Below are 22709 nucleotides of genomic sequence, written 5' to 3'. Positions count from 1 at the left end.
GTAGCAGGAGATGATAGTCTGTGCCAATATGAGTAACCCCTACCTTAAGGGAGTTGCGAAGTATTATTTACGTTGCACGAGGTGACCCTTTATCTAAAAAACTTAGGACCCCCATATCCTTTTGCTACTTGCACCTTTGTTTATTCGGACTTAGAACAAATTAGGTGTTACCTTGTAATCTCCAAGGACTTGTACCTATAATCTATTAATGTATAGTCTATTTCCTTTATATGTGCGATCTTCTTTATACATGTTTTACATCGTAGTTGGGTATTTAGATTCCCTATCTTCCTTTAATTTATAATTGCTATTATGTGCAGTCCTACCTATTTTGAATGTTCATCTAGTTTTATCATTTTGAGCACCCTAAGTAAAGTCTAGAACCACCCAAGTAGTAGGTCCAAAGCCTCCTGGACCATAGGAATGGGACGGGTAATGCACGCATAGGACGCGGTTTAGAAATGAACTAGAGTGCTTTAGGTAAACAACTTTAACATAGTAATTGGGTAGCAGGAGATGATAGTCTGTGCCAATATGAGTAACCCCTACCTTAAGGGAGTTGCGAAGTATTATTTACGTTGCACGAGGTGACCCTTTATCTAAAAAACTTAGGACCCCCATATCCTTTTGCTACTTGCACCTTTGTTTATTCGGACTTAGAACAAATTAGGTGTTACCTTGTAATCTCCAAGGACTTGTACCTATAATCTATTAATGTATAGTCTATTTCCTTTATATGTGCGATCTTCTTTATACTTGTTTTACATCGTAGTTGGGTATTTAGATTCCCTATCTTCCTTTAATTTATATGATCACATAGGATAATTATAATTCAATAATCCCACATAGCGTAAACTTTGGCCGGGAACCACATTTGTGGACCTCGAAGAGTGCCTAACCCCTTCTCTTTAAGGTAATTTGAGCCCTTACCTGATCTTTAGTGACACGGACTAGTTAAAATAGAGTTATTTGCAAACAGGTGCCCTAACTCACCTTAAAATCATTAGGTAGCGACTCTTCTCTTTTTAAATCCATTTAAAAGAGTTGTCACAAGTCGAAATCTGCTTTGGCGAGAAAATGGGGGCGACAACATGGAGACTCTAATCGGGATATACTTAGGCTCTTACCATAATGAAGTTTTTGCTTAATGTGGATTAACGAATTATTTGACTTCCTGTGCATCCCCCTCCCTATTTCCATTATTTGCTTAAAATTTCTATATCATGTACGTCCCCTCCATATTTCCATTATTTGCTTAAAATTTCTATATCATGTGCATCTCCTCCCTGTTTTTCCTCTTTGCTTAAAATTGCTATATCATGTGCCTTCCATCCCTATCTCCCTTATTTGCTTTATTCTCGAACTTTTTCATGAGTGGTGCTAACTTCTCTTCTTTGTCTTTCCTTTTTATTTTTCCTTCTCCTATTCATCCTTATCGCATTACTTACTATTTTTACGTGCTTTCATCGTGAAAAATATCTGGCAACGTGTTATTGTTTTTTGCATAAAGCATGCTTTTCACTTCATACTCCACTCGTACTTATTATCAACATAGCGGCGCTTGATGAGTGTCCGCACTTTCCCAAAAATACCCTTTTAAAATGGAAAGGCTTATTAGCGGTAGACTAGCCGATCAGCGGTGCAGTCAATGGTCCCGTGCCTTTCCCTCTCAAGTCATCCACTTGTGAGTACCAGTATAAACCCTTCTAGAAACCCCACTCTGATTTGAAATGTACATTCATCATGCTAAACCTAGTTTGGATTGAAACGTCATTGATGCATTAATCTATTTAGATAAAACTTATCCAAATTCCAAAGGGATTTTCACAATCCCAAAGGACACCATCATATTATGTGCATTACTTGGAGAAAACGTGCCAACATGTTGACCATTATTGCGTAAATAGTCGAATCTGGAGGGGGAAAGGGCTAACTTTTATTTGTTTGCAGAAAATGAAGCACGAAATCCCCAAGTTTGGTATGGTCCAGAATATCCCACCCCTGCTAATTGACTGGTGGAATGACCTTGCACCATGTGACAAAAATCATGTGAGAAGAGTGTTGGGTAACCTGTCGTATTTGCTGAATATTCGACCCAAGTAGGAATTAATTGAGGCAACCACCATGTTCTGGGACGAGAAGAGAGCTGTCTTTCGATTTGGCAATATAGAAATGACTCCTTTTCTAGAAGAGATAGGAGGCTTCACCAAGTTTCCATGGGATAGTCGGGGCCTGTTGGTGCCAGAAAATCGCACCCCACATGTTTTTCTAAAAATGCTAGGGTTTACGAAGAACGATGAACTAGTTTGCCTGAAGAAATCCTACATCCCCTTCGAGTTTCTCTATGAGCGATATAGTCACAACAAATCATATTGCTTGCATCACGAGGAGATGACTATTACCTCTTTGGGATGGGTACATCGCCGGGTTTACGTCTTCATAGTCTGATTCTTGGATTTGCTGATCTTTCCGATGCAAGGAGGGAGCATTTACACTCGCTTAGCCACGGTCGCTAGGACCGTGATGAAGGGTATCTAGGGGAAGAAATACACTATCATCCCTATGATACTAGCTGAGATATACCGAGCCTTGGATCGGTGCAAGCATGGGTTTGGTCATTTCGAGGGTTGCAATCTCCTACTACAGGTTTAGCTGCTAGAACACTTTCAGAAGGGAAATTATTGCCAGGAGCTCTTGCGTAGAACACTGAATGACTACATAGCCAGTCATCATCCAAAGAAGATGACATTCGCTCCAGATAGGTTTGCAAAGCCTGGGAATGTTGTAGGATGGGTGTGTTTCTTCAATAATATGACAGACGAGCAAGTGAATTGGATGTTCGAGTGGTTTCCTAGTAGAGAGTTTATCATCAGGTCCAAAGGAACCACTCACTTGGTACTCATTGGGTTATGAGGCATCTACCCTTACGCTCCTATAAGGGTGATGAGGCAAGTTGGGAGGAAGCAAGTCATACCTCGAGTTTCCAACATGGTTCATTATAAAGCATACTTCAAAGAAGATGTTATCCCGTTCAAATTCGAGGCCCAACACATGTGGAACTAAAATATCATCATGGGGAGACTATTGAATCAGACATGTATCACGCCAGTCATATGTATTACTACCTCTCATGGTTGGAAGATGACATATCTAGGGATGTCAAACCGGGGATCAATCTGAAAGATAGAATCATAGATGAGGTGGTTGAGAGGCTGGTAAAGTACAAGAGGCCACACAAAAAAGTGTTCGAATTTGAAGCTAAGCATATGGAATAGCATAAGTTGGATATGGATGTGATCAAAGAATGGAAGGAGATTGAAAACAAGTCGATGGAGAGGTTGTAGCACCTAGAGCAAGGGTTGATAGAGCTAGAGGGGAAGATAAGGAAGAGGCTTTGGGATTGTCAAGGTATAGGCTATGATGAAGGAGGAAAGCTGGTGATGGCTTACTTGCTGCTCGACATGAGCGACCTGGGAAGTGTAATTGATGGAGTCAAAAGAGCAAAACATGGAGAAGGTCCTTCTGGGACCAAATAGATTAGGAGATAATGTTCTTTATTGCTTTCTAGTTAGATTTTATTAGATTTTGATGTAATAAGGCTTCGTGCCATTAGTGACTTCATATTATTTCGATTTAGTAAGATTGATTTGATTTATTTTCACATTAATGTAATGAGGCAACGTTGGCATAAATGTTTTCTCCAAGTCTATGTGTCGCTTAGGCCTACCTCGGGCATAATGAGGTCCCCAAATTAGGACGCGAATTATTGCATGACCTTAGGGGTTACTTGCTTAAACATTGCAAGCGCTCTTTTATTCGTCTTACTGACTTGGTTACCTTTTGTTTTTCTTTCTTTTGATTATTCCCATTCCCAAAGGTTGGTTCATGCATTCTGGCATCATCAGCATACCACACCAGATCCAGAGGTCCTCCACCTAGCAACCCCAAAAGCAAAAGCAAAGGCAAAGGGAATATGGATGATTTAAGTGGTAATCGAAAGGACAACGCTACCATAGCAGAGAATGTTGAAACTTCAGACGGAAGGAGTACGCCAGGACAAAATGAGTTGGTCCTACGGTTGGAATAGAAAATTTTGGAGCTACAAGGTGATCTTGAGCAAGTTTGAAATCTCAGAAACCTCTCTCTTACTCAAAATGTCCCCGACATCAAACATCAGAACACCACCGCCCAGAATCAAACACCACCACAAAACACACAAGCACAAAATCCGCCACCAATAGCTCCACAAAACCCTCCCGCAATGCACCAATATCACAACCCCGTACCCCCCTCAAAACCTTAACCCTCCACCCGTACAAACCCCTCAATAACACCACCATCACCCAACCCAGTATCCGCAAACCACTACTTATCATACCCCTCAAAACGTTCCACAACATACTCTTGATCCACCTCAAACCTCAATCAACGATCACCCATACACTCAAGTCCCAGGAACACACCAAGGCAACCCGATATACGTGGAAACCTTACCACATACCCCATAACAAACCCTATACATACCCGAACCAACCGAGAAGGACCTGCTCATCCGGAACATGGCTGAAGAGTTATAGAAGATGACAAGAAGAGTCCAGTGTGTTGAGGGTGGAAAAGGTGTTGAAGGTTTGAATTATGAAGACATGTGGATCCAACCTAATGTGGAACTACTAGAGGATTACAAACCTCCTAAGTTTGAAATGTTCGATGGCACCGGTGATCCTAAGGTGCATTTAAGAACCTATTGTGACAAGCTCGTGGGAGTGGGCAAGAATGAGCAAATCCACATGAAGTTGTTCATGAGAAGTCTTACAGGTGATGCCTTATCCTGGTACATTAGTCAGAATCCAAAGAAGTGGGTAAACAGGGTAAGCATGCCATCCAATTTCATGGATAGATTCAGGTTTAACACAGAAAATGCGCCAGACATTTTCTATATCCAGAACCTCAAGAAGAAGCCAACAGAAACCTTCCGTGAGTATGCTACTCGCTGGAGATCATAGGCCTCCAAGGTGAGGCCACCACTAGAAGAAGAGCAAATGAACAAGTTCTTTGTCAGAGCTCAAGATCCATAGTATTATGAAAGATTGATGGTTATAGAGAATCATAAGTTCTATGACATCATCAAGTTGGGGGACATCATCAAGTTGGGAGAAAGAATAGAAGAGGGAATCAGGAGCGGTATGATGACCAATTTTGAGGCGCTGCAAGCCACCAATAAAGCTTTATAGTCTGGAGGTATTTCAAAGAAGAAGGAAGTGGATGTCGTGCTGGCCCAGGGCCCTAAGTCTCCCCTTACCTATCAGACACCTCCACCAACATATCAACTCTACCCTCACCTCCAAAATACCAATAACCTGCCACTACCTACCATACATAGCTATAATACTCAACCTGCATATTACCATTCACCTCCTCCCTCCCGCCAAAGCTACCCAAAGCCATGACCAAACTTTGATCGCAGAACTCATAGACAATACACCTCTCCCAACTATATGAGAGACTGAAGGTCACTGGTTATGTCACTCTTATTCCTGTTGCTGCTATTGAAAATCATTCCCATTGGGTTAACCCCAACAAGACTTGTGCCTACCACTCAGGCATAAAGGGTCACACTATCGAGGAATGCCGCATGTTGAAAGACAAGATCCAGACACTGATTGATACAAACGTTATACATGCAAAGGAGTTCGTGCTGAATGTCCGAAATAACCCTCTTCCTGATCACATGAGTGAATGTGATATAAACTGATGAAGAATAGGATCAGGAAGGATCCATCAGGCTTATCCGAGAGAGGGACACTCCCAAAACATCTCCTGTCACCCTCTCGCCGATTGTGGTGCAAACCCAGGCGCCATTCGAGGTCGAGGTAGCTACGCCCTTCATTGTGATGGTAGCTCCAACACCGTCTTATAAGTCCGATGCTATCCTATAGGATTATGTGGCGGAGGCAAGGAGAAAAGGGAAAGCCAAGATGGAAGAGACATGTGCTGCACAAGGAATGACCAGAACCGGTAGGGTTTACACACTGGAAAATCTTAGAGGAACGATTAAAGAAACCACACCGAAACCACCTGTTATGGAGATATGCAGTGATGATATTTGGAGCAAAGTACATGCGAGGGAATACTTTGTTACTGATCACCTAAACAAGACTCCCGCCCAAATATCTATCTTGTCATTATTTCCAAAACTCAGATGCGCACAAGAATGCCTTGATGAAGGTGTTAAGTGAAGATTATGCACCTACCGGTATCACTAGTGGAGAGATGGAAAATATGGTGGGGCAAATATTAGAGAGTCATAAGATTACTTTCCACGAAGATGAGCTATCACCGTAAGGATTAAGTCATAACAAAGCATTGCACATCACTGTGCAATATCAAGACAAGTTCATCGCTAGGGTTCTGATAGACGGGGTTTCAAGTCTGAACATATGCCCGCTGACTACTTTGAAAAGATTAGGTATAGGTCTGCATGAGATACGGATGTGAAGTATGAACGTGAAAGCATTTGATGGGTCTTAGAGATCCACTATTGGAGAGATCAACCTGGATCTTCAGATGCGCCCGACCTGGTTCGACGTTGAATTCCATGTGCTAGATATATCCGCTACCTATAACTTGTTACTAGGAAGACCATGGATACACACGGCCGGGACAGTTGCTTCGACTCGGCAGCAAGCTGTGAAGTTCGAGTGGATTCATCATGAGGTGATTATTCATGGAGATGGAAGTCACCCTATCTACACCAACCAGATTGTGCCAGCTATCGAGAATAGAAGGAAATTGGGTGGAGAAATATTCCACAGCATTGAGCGGATAAACACAATCGAGAAAGGGCGATGGTGGAGGAATAAGATAGAGAGTATACTGATATGGTGGTTAGGGGATGAACCATGCAAGGGTCTTGGTCCTAATCTTTAAGGGATCACAGAACCAATACGACCACAATATCATAGCACAACCTTTGGTTTCGGATATGAATACACCGTCCAAGAATATAATGATTGGATACCGCCATGGCATGACTTCTACTATCTGTTGGAACAACCCATACCACAGTTGCACCAGACATTCCGCCAAACTGATGTGATTTGGGAACCGAGGAAGATGAGGTTTTGGCCGGTATGAGGAAGCTGTTTCTGGATGAGGAAAATATAGACTGCAGTGCAATATTGGAGGAGGAAGAGGAAGGCCTTACCATTCAGATAGTGGTGGGAGATGGAGCTGTTCTTAGGAATTGGACTGCTGCACCATCTCGGGCTCGTCGAGCACCTGGGTAGCCTTGGCAGAACTAACATGATTCTTTTAAAAATTATTTTGGCATTTAAGACATTTTTAGTGTTTTGTTTTGAAATAATTACTCGAGGCATCGAATCGTACTTGTTTGACAGTTTAAAGTTTTATTTAATGCATCATTGCTTTTCGTTTATTTATATTATATTCTTTCTATATTCTTTTCAGCAAAATTATTACATATCCTGATGAACCTACAATTGTGACATGTAATGAGACAACGTAACATAAGGAAAGTGATTCGAAAGTTAGGAAGATGATGTAATACCTGAGAAAATTGTCAAAGAAGTAGAGAATTTTAAGAACAAAACAAAGTCCAATTTTGAGGAAATTGAGGCGGTTAACTTAGGGGATTCTGAAACAGTCAAAGAAACTCGCATTAGCATTCATCTATCGCCATCATAGAAGGAAGAGTACATCAGGTTTCTAAAGGAATATGAGGATATTTTTGGATGGTCCTACGACAACATGACCGGATTAAGCACATCCATAGTGACTCACAAGCTACCTACCAACCCTATGTTTCCGCCGATAAAGCAGAATCTCAGGAAATTCACGCTAGATATGAGTTTCAAGATAAAATAAGAGGATACCAAGAAAATCAAAACCAAGGTCATTCGGGTGGTCGAGTACCCTACCCGGCTAGCCAACATTGTGCCGGTTTCAAAGAAGGATGGGAAAGTCAAGGTGTGCGTTGACTAATGAATAGAGCAAGTCATAAGGATGATTTCTCGTTGCCCAATATACACATACTAATCGACAACTGCGCCAAGAATGATCTCCAATCCTTCGTGAATTGCTTCCAGGATATCACCAGATTTGGATGGACGAAGAGGATACCGAAAACACAGCCTTCATCACACCATGGGGAATATACTGCTACAAAATGATATCATTTGATTTAAAGAACACCGGGGCGACCTGCATGAGGGCCATGACTACCCTCTTTCATGATATTATACACAAAGAAATAGAGGTGTAGGTAGATGATGTCATCATCAAGTCTAAGACGAGTTCGGATCACATAGCAGACTTGAGAAAGTTTTTCGACCGGCTACAAAAGTACAATTTGAAGTTGAATCCTGCAAAATGTGATTTCGGAGTCCCTGCTGGAATGTTGCTTTGTTTCATTATCAGTCGATGTGGCATTGAGTTAGACCCATCAAAGATCAAAGCCTTTCAAGACCTGCCACCGCCAAAGAGCATGAAGGATGTGATGAGTTTTCTAGGCTGCCTCAATTATATCAGCCATTTTATAGCACAATCAATGGTAATATGTGAGCCGATCTTCAAAATGCCGAGGAAAGATGCTGCAATGAGTTGGACTGAAGAGTGACAGAAGGCTTTCGATAAAAGCAAGGAGTACTTGTCCAAACCGCCCGTGTTGGTCCCACTAGAGCCTGAGAGACCTCTACTGCTATACCTATCCGTGTTTGATGGAGCCTTTGGGTGCGTCCTAGGGAAACATGATGAAACTGGGAGAAAAGAACAGGCAATATACTATCTGAGTAAGAAGTTCACACCCTATGAAGCCCGATACTCTTTGTTGGAACGTATGTGTTGAGCCCTGACATGGATAGCCCAGAAATTAAGGCACTATTTCTGCGCATACACCACGTATCTCATATCAAGGATGGATCCACTGAAATACATAGTTCAGAAAGCCATGCATGTGGGTAAGCTAGCAAAGTGGCAGATATTACTAAGTGAGTTCGACATCATCTATGTGACTTAGAAGGCGATCAAGGGGCAAGCATTGGCCGATCACCTGGCGGAGAACCCCGTAGACGGAGAATACGAACCATTGAAGATGTATTTTCCCAACAAGGAAGTGTCATTCATAGGAGAAGATATTGCCAAAGCATTGATGGTTGGAGGATGTTTTTCGACAGAGCCGCAAACTTCAAAGGAGTGGGCATCAGTGCTGTTTTGGTATCAAAAACTGATCAACATTACTCTGTATCCGCCAACCGCAGGTTCCTGTGCATCAACATATGGCAGAATATGAAGCTTGCATCTTGGGACTCAGGTTGACCATCGACATGAATACTAAAGAATTGCTGGTAATAGGAGATTCAGATCTGCTAATACATCAAGTACTCAGAGAATGGGCCACCAAGAGTACTAAGATATTGCCATACCTACACTGTGTGCAAGATTTGATCAAGAGATTCACAAAGATAAAATTCAAACATGTTTCGAGAGTTCAGAATGAGTTCTCTGATGCGCTGGTTACCTTGTCTTCCATGATACAACATCCGAACAAGATTTTTATTGATCATATCCCGATAGAAATTTGTAAGCAGCCAACTTATTATGCTCATGTTGAAGAAGACTTCGATGGAAATCCATAGTTTCACAATATCAAGGAGTATTTGGAGAAAGGAGAATACCTAGGAAATGCTACACACACTCAGAAGCGTACTCTTCGAAGATTGGCAAACCATTTCTTTCAGAGCACAGGAATTCTCTATAGAAGGACTCCTGACTTGGGACTGCTGCTATGTGTCGATGCTAAGGAGGCATCTAGGTTGCTCGAAGAGATACACGCCAGAACCTGCGGACCTCACATGAATGGGTTCATTCTAGCCAAGAAGATATTAAGGGTAGGGTACTTCTATATGACCATGAAGACATGCTGCATCAAATATGTGCAAAAGTGCCACCAATGCCAGGTACATGCTGATATGATACGGGTGCTACCCAACAAACTCAATGCCACGAGTTCACCCATGTCTTTCTCTACCTGGGGCATGGACGACAATAGACTAATTGAACCCGCTTCTTCCAACGGACACAGATTCATCTTGGTAACCATAGATTACTTCACAAAATAGGTTGAAGCCACTTTCTATAAAGCTGTTACTAAGAAGGTCGTAGCAGACTTCATCCGAGATCGTATTATTTGTCGATTCGGAATGCCTGAGTCAATCATTACCAATAATGTTGTCCATCTCAACAGTGATCTGATAAAGCTATGTGTGAAATATTCAAAATCAAGCACCAGAACTCTACAACATATAGGCCACAAATGAACAGAGTCGTGGAAGCCGCAAACAAGAACATCAAGAAGATATTAAGGAATATGGTGGATAACTACAAGCAATGGCACTAGAAGCTACTCTTTGCATTGCTCGGGTACCGCACCACGGTCCGCACATCAACTGGGGAAACCCCCTATTTACTGGTCTACAGTACCGAAGTTGTCATACCTACTGAAGTGGAGATTCCTTCCCTAAGGATCATACAGGAGGCCGAGCTCAGCGACGCAGAATAGATACAGAGTTGGTATGAGCAATTGGCTCTCATTGACGGTAAAAGGATGAATGCGGTATGTCACAGTCAACTCAACCAGAATAGAATGGCAAGGGCTTTCAACAAGAAGGTTAGACTGAGGCAATTCACACCGGGGCAATTGGTAATGAAGCGGATCTTCCAATATCAGGATGAAGCAAAAGGAAAATTCTCACCTAACTGGCAAGGCCCTTTCATGGTTCACCGAGTACTGATAGGAGTAGCACTCATACTTGCAGAGATGGACGGAGAAATATGGCCAAAACTTATCAATTCGGACGCCGTCAAGAGGTATTACATTTGAGTTTGTATGTGCACTTTCTTTTGATGTAACATGAACTACGCTTGACCTAATTCCCGTTTAAAAGGGTATACGTAGGCATCCCTATGGGTTAGGTCACATCATAATAAAATCTTCATTCCCATCTACGGTCAGGAACCGAGGCAAGATTTTGAGTTTTCATTAATATCATCACGTCAAGGATCACCAAGAAGTGTATTGCCGGAAGTATACATTAAACTGGGGCAGAATTTTGAGGGGGATCCTCAAAATTCCGAATTAAGAAGGTCCCAGTGTGTCAAAGCATGTCACGGTCTATGATTCGACCAAACTGTTTACTTTTGTTCATTATTTTTTAAAGTAATTGCATTACTTACAAATGATTTACCATAAATGCATATTTTCGAAAAACCGCATTTTATGTAGTAACCAGATGTTACCCAAGGTGTCAAGACAAGAGCAAAGGCGAAATGAGGAATCGAGAGCACGAACCGACCTTTTCCCCAAAAACTCACGATTTTTCTTTGGATGCAAGCATAATGGACATAACAAGAATGTCCACAACAAACATATATACAACAAGACTGTAACACCCCAAAAAATTTTGAAGTACTTAAGCCTTATTAAGAAAGTTGATGTGCGCTAATTATATTATTTTGTGTGCAGACAAGGACTATTATATGAATGATATCAATTTATCATGATAATATATGTAAGATGTGCATTAATAATGGTTTATGGTAAGAGCCCCAAGGCTAAGTCAAGTTGAAAACTTTATGATGGGATAAAGTTTCAAGTGAGTTCGCACAAGACCTAACTTCAAACAAGCATAACTCTCTTGATATGAAGATTTATATGGTTATTACCTATCAAAAGGAATGTCTATGTATCTAGTTTCTAGATATTCAAGCCGTTCATTATTTGGACATTCCTACAAGAAATTATGACCAAATTACCAAAGGCTAGCAGAATGCGATTCTGCGACCATTATGCGATCGCAGAAGTGGTTATGCAACTGCAACCTGGTCGCAGAATGGAGCAGTACAGCCCAATTTTTGGTAACAATTTTGTGGTGCATTGTGTGACCCGCATAGCCATTTTTCGGTCCATTATGCGAACACAGACCTGATTTTGGAGGCTTAATTTTTCTATTTTCATAACTCGACCCCATTTTGTTAAATAGGCTTTGGGGTTTATTTTGGGGCAATCATCTGAGGCTTTTTAGAGAGAAGTGAGTGTGTTCTAGAGAGAGAAAGTAGATGAAGTATTTTGTTCATCAATATCTTTCCCAAGCTTTGAAATCCAACAAGGAAATCTCACAAGATCTTCATCTAAGAGGTAAGATTCAAACCCCTAGTCTTCAATTTCGAGTTTGGGGTAAAATATGGTGATTGGGAGTATGATTCTTGGGTGTAGGAGTATCATTTATGCATGCTTCTACTAATAAGGTTTGTGGGAAGATTGTTGAGCTCAAATAAGTAAAGATTGTGCTGTGGAGTGAAGGAAATCTTGTAGAAGAACCAAGTAGTTAAATTTGCATACCTAGTGATTGATAAAATGCTCTAATGAGCTGAGACCATGAATATCTTCCTAATTATGGTTCAATTTTGTTATGTCTCAAAATAGATTGGGATTGCTAGAATTTTCGGAACGTTGTAGTAATTTAAGGAAATCTCAAAGAAAGGTATGTTGGCTAAACTATCTCTCTTAGAATAGATATCCATAATGTTTCCGTAAGATCATGTATGATTGGCTCAAGATTCCTAACTTCTATATTCTGTGTTATTCCCTATAAACTTGTTTATTCCGAATGAGCCTTATGTCGAAAGATAGATGTTCAAAGTATGGTTTGCGTATTTAAATATTGTGGCTTTGAGTCGTGTTTTAATCGAGAACTAGTATACCAATTGGGTGAGAAAAACTCGATATACTTAAGACTCGTAATTTCTCATATGTGTACCTAAAGTCATGATTGGAAGTGTCTTGTTGTTGATAATCTTTAAAGATGCTTAAAAATGAAATAAGCGAATTGAAGAAATAGAGCGTGGCCAACGTGCCAAGAATTTAAGTTATAGTTATGGCTAGTGGTGCCAATGAAATGAGAATATGTGATAAGGATTATGAAATGAGCCTCAACTCAACTGTTTTAAAATGACTTCGAAAATAGAATTGTCTAAAAGCTTTTGTACTCAAGTCATGCCATATGTGGCTGTTTTAACAAATACTATGCTTTGTGAGTATTTTTAATGTATTTTGCGTTTTTACATATTCGTGAGTGGAAATTGTGTATTGCCCTTTTTGGGGAAAAGTATTTCAAGAATAAATGGGGTGTCACTTGTTGATGATTTGAACTTGCGCATCAATTGCCAATTATTTACTCCATTTTTCTGAAAGAAATCTATTGTGCTTAAATTGTTCATTTCTAATGAACTTAAAGCTGTGATTTCCAGAATATTCTATATATTGATATTTGATGGTGATCTTAAAATTGAAAGAGGTGAAAGTGTGGAATATGAAATACGGCCATCGTGCCAGGAATAAAGAATCTTGTGAATGGCCTAATGAGCCAAGGAAATATTGTCGTTGTGAATGACTGAAAATACTAATGATAATTTATACAATGTGAAAGATGTTGAGGTGAGTACAGTTGTATTTATCTTACCTCTGTGTGCAAATCAAATCAAAAATATTTTTGGGAGCATCATTAGCAAAACCTAGGAAGGGTGGGTCATAAGGCCAACACCTGAAACTACACGTGCCGGTGTAGAGGTGGATTGTGATCATTCCCCTTATTTGGGATGAAATTGAAATATTGGAGAAATTGTGATATTATTCCCCTTAATTGGGATGAAACTGGTAATAATTGTGGATTGAAAATGTCAACCCACACGGCATATGTGGGAAGGCAGCCTAGCTGATCGGGTGGAGATCAGACGCCATATTGCGCATATGGTGGTACTACTCTTGGTAACAACTTTCTTTCGCATCACATGTCAAACCACATTGTTAGTGGGGAGATGGCCTAGCCGATCGGGCCTGATCAGACTTCGTGCTAACAAAGATGGTGGTATATCGGTGCTAATGATCTCCCAATCAAAAATGTATATGAAGTTCGTATTTTGAAAATTATTATGTTTTAACTGGACATTTGGATATTGTTGATTGTGACTTGCTGTTTCTATGTGTTGCCTTTTATTATATGGGTATTCTATTTTGAAAGAGTACTCTTTGCTATACTTACTAGTGTTATTCGACAGTACTAACGTCCCTTTTGCCGGGGGCGCTGCATCTTTAATGGATGCAGGTGGTTCTACAGCAGGCGGCATTGATTAGTGATAGCGGTACACTCTTTTTAGCTGATTTGGAAAGCCCCACTTCATTTCGGGGTCATGTATCTTTTGTTTCTCATGTATTGTGTTTTGAGGTATAGTCGGGGCCTTGTTGCCGGTATTTCCATATTACTCTTCTATTGTACTTAAAGGCTTCGTAGAAAGGCTGTGTGTTGGGGTTGATGTTGGAATTGAACTAGAAATGTTGGTATTTAGAAGTCATGTTTTTCATTAATTCTATAAACTCGTAATATTTTGGAAATTATGATTGAAGCTGCTAATGGAATGAAAAGGAAGTTGTTATTAAAATCTTTTCAGTGTTTGATTAATGGAGTACATCTCCTCTTTATTCATGGATGAGTTTGGGTAGAATGAAATCTAATAGGCTTGCTCGACCGGGTTCTCTCGATTGAGCGCCGGTCGTGCTCCCCGAGTTTGGGGCGTGAAAAAGACCACTATCCTCACACCGACAGAAGTCACCGAGCACAAACATGTCAAGCTAAGAACCACTTTGCTTCTTCATATTTAATCGTCGCTTTTCTTTGCATAGGGCTAAGCACTGCCCTCATCGCTGCATAGGGCCAAGCACTATCCTCATCATTGCATAGGGCTAAGCACTGCCCTCATTACATTGCATAGGGATAAGCACTATCCTCATTACATTGCATGAGACTAAGCAGTGTCTCCATTACATTGCATGAGACTAAGCATTGTCTCCATTACATTGCATGAGGCTAAGCACTGTCTCCATTACATTGCATGAGGCTAAGCATTGCCTCCATCATTACATAAGGCTAAGCACTGCCTTCCCTTGCATAAGACTAAGCACTGTCTCCATCATTGCATGAGGCTAAGCAGTGCCTCCATTATTGCATAAGGCTAAACACTGCCTTCCTTTGTATGAGACTAAGCACTGTCTCCATGACATTTTATGAGGCTAAGCACTACCTCCATTATTGCATAAGGCTAAGCACTGCCTTCCTCTACATAGGGCTAAGCACTGCCCTCATTACATCGCATGAGGCTAAGCACTGCATCCATCATTGCATAAGGCTAAACATTGCCTTCCTCTGCATAGGGCTAAGCATTGCCCTCATCTCACACAAGGATAAACGTTGCATTTTCTCCTTTTCGCATATGGCTAAGCATCACCCATTCCCTCTATTAAGCAATCAATATCAATGCATCTGTGCATTTCATAGGATGAAATATCGCCACATTGTCCGAAGGTGTCATAGTCTGAAGGCATCATCCTCATAGGCTGATGACATCATGCCATGACGGGAGGATCTCTCGAAGCTGCATATCATTATTCAAAGGTGTCATAGTCCAGAGGAACCATCTTCATGGCTCGAGGACACCATTTAATGGCCTGCAAATCCCTTATCATACGCTTCATGGCCCAGGACGTCATGGTCTAAGGACATCATCCTTATCGTCTGAAAGACAAGTCTCATGGTCCGAAGGGAATTTGCATCATGTTTAAAGTTCTGCAATAACTACATATATTCGCGTGCATCGTGTTTTAAGTTTTGCAAGTAACTCGGGAGGTAACTGTTCTACAAATACGAGCAATTCTCGCTCCGATTTTCGTTCACAATGTTCACATCCTTTGATTACCTCCAATGTAACCGACAACCAACAATGATCGTTTCCATCATGTAAATGCTCAAACACTTGTCTTGTACGTCCGTAACATTCAAATTCACATTCATAGCCCCACCTGAAATGATCAGTTACTTATGGCACTACCCTATCCAGAGAAGATCTTTCTTCGAAACGTACAACCATTCTTATAACAACTCGATCGGTTTCGTTCGCCGTTGGATCCAGAATTACACACGGCCTGATTCTCGTAACACCAGGGATATGTAGGCAACTCAAGAACCACAGTTCGACCCCCATTTTTTTCAAAAAACACCTCATCCTTGCTCATTCAGACAAAATTGGTCATCATTTTATTTACCCGACAACTCTTTCATCATTCCCAGGTAAAGAGGGGCAACTGTTGATACCCAATTTTCCCTCATATTTTATAAAGTATTCTATATGCTTTAAAAATATCATTTTTCACTATTACCCAATTTCAGTGGTTATATAAGTATTTTCTATAATTTTTAAAGGTTTAAAATTGATTTTCTTGCATTTAATTTGTCAATTATCCCTTCAAATTATATTTAGGGTGATTTAATCATCCAAATTTATTATTTTATATCCACATGCATTTTATAACATTTTTCTCATTTTTAAATAATTGTTTTTAAGTATGTAATGTCTCAAATAATATTTTTATTATTTATTAGTCATTTTTATTTTTATGATTGACTGAGTTTCCTTGTTTGTGTGTTTAATTTTTCTACTATAAAACCCCTCCCCAGTTTCCTCTTTAGGCAAACCTTAATCACTCTTATTCTTTCACTCTCACTCGTTCTATACTATTCTGAAACTTGAGCTCTTGGCCGGCTGAAAGCCAATTGTAAGGCCCCGAAAATATTCACCTAAAACTCGGGATTTCGTGATGCCAAGATAGACTTATGTGTTGAACGGGGGTATCACTTCTTCAAGGCCGGAATAATGGGGATCTCTATGAATGTCCATCAACCCATTCAACCACCAGGATATCACTAGCGACCACCCAGTTCGCAACCTCCACCAGTTGTCCTTCACTACACTTATGGCATGCTCGCTTTGGACACCCGCAACCTCGAATAACCAAGTTGATGGTATAAAAAATGGACACCAAAACCAATATCAGAACAATATAACTTTTTAGATTTAGATTGCGTAGCAGATATAAATAAAACAATCCAACTATGGATAGGATATGTATCTAAACAATTGGTAGATAATAAAATAGGAATGACAGAAACACCAGGATATATAGAAAGAACACTCATAGGAACGGTAAAATTATGGTTACAAAATTTAACTAGAGAAAGTGTAGATACCTTAAGAAGCAATAAAAAATTTAATGGTGAAATAGCAACAACAAATATAGAAATATTATACAAATATGAATTAGCCATAAGAAACGAATTTAGTAGCATGACTACAGAAATTGAAGAACAAAATAAGGAAAAACAAATAAATAGAAATCTAATAACAAAATTAGCAATATGTAATATGTGTTATATAGACGAATATACTTGTGCATTCAGAGAATATTATTATAAAGGAACATATAATGCAGAAGAAAGCAAAGAAATAAGAAAATTATATTTCACAAAACTACCAGAACCTTTTAATTCTAAAATAATAAAAGAATGGAATGAAGCAGGATTAGCAGATACTTTAGGAGCTAGAATAAAATTTCTACAATAATGGTTTGTACAATTATGTGAAAAATATAAAGAAGAAACAAAAATGAAAAAAATATTAATAAAAAACTTAAGATGTTGTAAAAATAAAACAGCACCACAATATGGATGTACAGATAAATATTATAATAAAAAATGGAAAACAAAGAAATATAATAAATATAAGTCAAAATATAAAAATAAAAAACCAAGAAAAAGATATTATGTAAAAAATTATCAGAATAAAAGACCATTTAGACCAAAAAAGAAATTAACAGAATGTACTTGTTATAACTGTGGAAAATTAGGACATATAGCTAAAGACTGTAAAGCACCTAGAAACTTAAAGAAAAAACAAATAACTGAAATCATAATTGATGATGAAGAATATATGCAAATGGAATATATAGACTATGAACTAGATAGTGAAGATAGTGTATATGAAATATCAGATATAGAAGATGAAATAGGAGATGAAATAACTAAAGAAGATGATGAAACCTGATGACTGAAAAAGAAATAAAAATAATAACACGAGAAGAATATAAAGATGAAGAATCCTCAGAACAAAAGATTATATTTGATAATAGTATATTTGAACAAATAAAAGGAAAAGAATTAGACCTCGGTATTGAAAAAATATTTGAAGTACCTACAATAAAAAATTGGTTCAAAAGACAAAGAGAAGAATACTACGTAGTTAGCCAAAAAGAACATATAATTGACTGTAAATATACAAAAGAAAAAGCCAAAATACCAATAATAAATAAAAGAATAATAAATAAAGAAATACAAGATATAAAGGCAAAAAACTCAATTAAATATGTACACCTAGGAGGAACTGAAATATTAATAAAAGCATATTTTAGAGAAGGAATAGATACCCCTATAGAAATATATTTAGCAGATGATAGAATAATCCAACCTATAGAAAAAAGCATAATAAGTGCAATAAAAGGAAATCTTATATACCAAAAATTTAAATTCATAATAAGTGCCAATTATTCAATAGCAATAAACGATAGGAATATAGATAAATCATTAGTATTATACTGGAAAATGTCAGGAATAGAATTAACACCTGGAAGTAAGATATTTACAGCTAGATGTAAAAACTTATACGTTTTAACAACAAAACATAAAATAGCAGCAAAAAATAAAATTAATAAAATAAAAATAGAAAATCCATTTGAAAGAATAGTTACAGTTATTGATAATAATGAATATAGTTATAAAGAAATTGACATGGAAGAAGACTTAGAAATAGTAAAAGAAAGATTAAGTACATCAAGTATACCAAACCAATTAACTTATGAAACACCAACATCATCAAGGATAAGTACATCAAGAAGGGAATATATAATCCCAAAAAAAAACTTAATAAGAAACACAAAAGAAAAAATAAATCCAAACCATTACTATATAACTGGAATCATGGAACAAAGAAAATATCAAATATTAATAAATACAGGTCAAGAAGAAAATTATATCACAAGAGAATTAGTAACAGAAACTGAAATAATAACTACTGAACAACTATGCCCTGAATTACCCAAGGAATTAATAATAAATGAAGAAATAACAGAAAAAGAAATAATTATTGGAGGAATACCTTTGATAATACAATTTAAAATATATCAAGAAAACGAAAACGAAAATATTACATTAGGAATAAAATGGTTAGAAAAAGTAAAACCATACAATCTAGGAGATAAACAATTAACCATAACATACAAAGATAAGAAAATAATAATAAAAAGAACAGAAGAATGAAAATATATATACTCGCAAAAATCATAGTAGAAGGATATTATAATAGATACTATACACCAATGATAGATACAGGAGCAGAAGCTAATATATGTAAATATAATTGTTTACCAACAGATAAATGGGAAAAATTAAAAACACCTATGGTAGTAACAGGATTTAATAATGAAGGTAGTATGATTAACTACAGAGCCAAGAATATAAAAATACAAATATGGGATAAAATATTAACTATAGAAGAAATATATAACTTTGAATTCACTACAAAAGATATATTACTAGGAATGCCATTTTTAGATAAACTATACCCACATATAATAACAAGGACACACTGGTGGTTTACCACACCATGTAAAAATAAAGTAGGAGCAAAAAGAGTAAATAATAAACAAAGAAAAAATACAGAATGGATAAAAGGAAGTGAAAAAATCACACAAAAATTAGAAAATATAAGTAAAAATACAACTACTCAATTAGAAATTATTATATTTACAATAGACAAAGTAAAAATAATCCAGAATGAATTAGAAAAATTATATAATGATAACCCTCTAAAAGGTTGGAATAAACATAAAACAAAAATAAAAATAGAATTAATAGAAGAAAACAGCATAATAACACAAAAACCTTTAAAATATAACTTTGATGACTTAGCAGAATTCAAAATGCATATAAAAGAATTATTAGATAACAATTACATACAAGAAAGTAATAGTAAACATACAAGTCCAGCATTTATAGTAAATAAACATAGTGAACAAAAAAGAGGAAAAAGTAGAATGGTTATAGATTACCGAAACTTAAATGCAAAAACTAAAACATATAATTACCCAATACCTAATAAGATATTAAAAATAAGACAAATCCAAGGATATAATTACTTCAGTAAATTTGACTGTAAATCAGGATTTTACCATCTAAAACTAGAAGATGAATCTAAAAAACTAACAGCATTTACAGTACCACAAGGATTTTATGAATGGAATGTTTTACCATTTGGATATAAAAATGCACCAGGAAGATACCAACATTTTATGGACAATTATTTTAACCAACTAGAAAATTGTATAGTATATATAGATGATATACTACTATATTCAAGAATACAAGATGAACATATAAGATTATTAGAAAAATTCATACATATTGTAAAAAACTCTGGCATAAGCTTAAGCAAAACCAAAGCAGAGATTATGAAGAATCAGATAGAATTTTTAGGTATACAAATAGATAAAAATGGAATAAAAATGCAAACACATATAGTACAAAAAATAATCAATCTTGATGAAAACATAGATACAAAAAAGAAATTACAATCATTTTTAGGACTAGTAAACCAAGTAAGAGAATATATACCTAAATTAGCAGAAAACCTAAAACCTCTACAGAAAAAACTAAAAAAGGATGTAGAATATGGATTTGATGAAAAAGATAAGGAATAAATAAGAAAGATCAAAATATTGTGTAAAAAACTACCAAAACTATACTTCCCAGATGAAAATAAGAAATTTACTTATATTGTAGAAACAGATTCGAGTAATCATAGTTATGGAGGAGTTCTTAAATATAAATATGATAAAGAAAAAATAGAACATCATTGCAGATATTATTCAGGATCTTATACTGAACCACAAGAAAGATGGGAAATAAATAGAAAAGAATTATTTGCATTATATAAATGTTTATTAGCATTTGAACCATATATAGTTTATAACAGATTTATTGTAAGAACAGATAACACCCAAGTTAAATGGTGGATAACCAGAAAAGTACAAGATTCAGTTACAACAAAAGAAATACGCAGACTGGTATTAAATATATTAAATTTTACATTTACAATTGAAATAATCACTACTAACAAGAATGTTGTTGCAGATTACTTATCAAGACAAATCTACCCAAACTGAACCAGATAATACAATGGAAAATCTACTCTTAGCTATGACTACACTTTGTAAAAAAGTGGAAAGCATAGAAGAATAGATACAGATATTAAAGAAAACAGCTAGTGGTCAGCAGCATGACTTGAAAAATGCGGAGATAAGACGATCGGAAGTCTCTAAAATTCCAGAGCTAGAAGGTGACGTTGAGAAACACCTAAAAACTCATAACAGTTTGTTAAATGCAGTTGCAGGAAGTAGCACAGCTAGCAGTTTATCTGCAAAGAAGAAGGAAGAAATCAAACCTAGATATACAAATACAAATATGAACAATCTATTTTCAAAACCATTCATACAGAAAAATATCCAAAATACCCAGAAAGAAATATTCCTACCACCACAGATAAACACCTACAAAGAAAGCCTAAACCAAGCCAAAAAGATATACAACCATATAACCCGTACATATATAGACAACATATATAAAATACAAAACTTCCTAAACAAAAATCCAAGATCCCAAACTACCCAAAATCCAGATGAAGATTATATTACTCATTATCTAACAGGATATAATAAACTAATAGCATTACCAAATACAAATGCAAAACTAGTAGCCACTTGCTACAATTACGGATTACTAGATACAGTATATACACAGACAGGACAAGAAATAGCTACCATACCAGAAGTATACAGAGCATTTATGCAGTACAAAAGAATAACCAAAGGAACACTATTCTATATACGATTCTATTCAGCTACAGCAGAGATACTATATGAAGAAATAAAACCCATCATACAAGTTATCAAGATCGGACTTACAAGGGAAATGCTAGTACCGGAAAAAATAGAAGAACAAGAAGAGATAGAAAAAATAAATATTCCAGACTTTTATGCAAATAAAAGGATTATCGGAATATCCACTATACTAAATGAACTAGCAAACAACTACCTAAACCAGAATGCTATTTGGAGTTATTATTCAAAAGAACAGACAATGATATATTCAAACTGCAGAGAAATACGAGAACCAGATATGGAAGAATTAAGACAATGGGTCTTAAGTCTTTTGAAGCCAGAACAATCTACAACCACAAGAGCTATAAGGACAAACCATTATGCGGCCGCATAATCAATTTCGGGCGGCACAATCGATCGCAGATCCAACATAAAACTTTTCGGAGGGAAGTTCTGCGGCGCATTATGCGACCGTAGAATTGCCCAGTTCCGGAGGGCCATTATGCGGTCCATTTCATGGACCACAGAAGCGTTATGCGGTCCCATATGCGACTGCAGATCTGCATCGGGGCTTCATGTTTCTAATTTTTATAACCCGACCCTATCTCGATAGTTAGACGTAAGGGACCATTTTCAAATGGAATATATGATATTTTTAGAGAGAGGAAGTTCCCTAGAGTGAGAGGTGAAATCCCTAAGCTAATTGTTCATCCAAAATCTTGCTCAAGCCTTGAAATTCAACAAGAAAGCTCCCAAGGTCTTCAACCATGAGGTAAGATTCTAGCCCTAACCTTCAATTTCGAAATTCTAGTTGAGAATA

The 22709-nt window shown here is 37.3% G+C and overlaps 1 protein-coding gene across 1 annotated transcript; it reads left to right on the top strand.

Annotated features, from left to right (window-relative positions):
• Nucleotides 1-10660: 10660 nt before the first annotated feature.
• LOC107802686 (uncharacterized) lies at nucleotides 10661-22283 on the top strand. Its single transcript, XM_016626224.2, has 2 exons — nucleotides 10661-10884; nucleotides 21278-22283. The coding sequence occupies exons 1-2, from the start codon at nucleotides 10661-10663 to the stop codon at nucleotides 22281-22283; spliced, it is 1230 nt and encodes a 409-aa protein (XP_016481710.2).
• Nucleotides 22284-22709: the final 426 nt, after the last annotated feature.

This window comes from Nicotiana tabacum, chromosome 21, assembly GCF_000715075.1.
Source record: "Nicotiana tabacum cultivar K326 chromosome 21, ASM71507v2, whole genome shotgun sequence".
In the NCBI taxonomy this organism is placed as follows: domain Eukaryota; kingdom Viridiplantae; phylum Streptophyta; class Magnoliopsida; order Solanales; family Solanaceae; genus Nicotiana; species Nicotiana tabacum.
This window is presented reverse-complemented; position numbering and strand designations above follow the sequence as displayed.

Coding starts and splice junctions, on each gene's coding strand:
- LOC107802686 (XM_016626224.2), top strand. CDS start 10,661: ATGGCAAGGGCTTTCAACAAGAAGGTTAGACTGAGGCAATTCACACCG. Junction 10,885..21,277: donor AATTCGGACGCCGTCAAGAG/GTATTACATTTG, acceptor GAAAACAGCTAG/TGGTCAGCAGCATGACTTGA.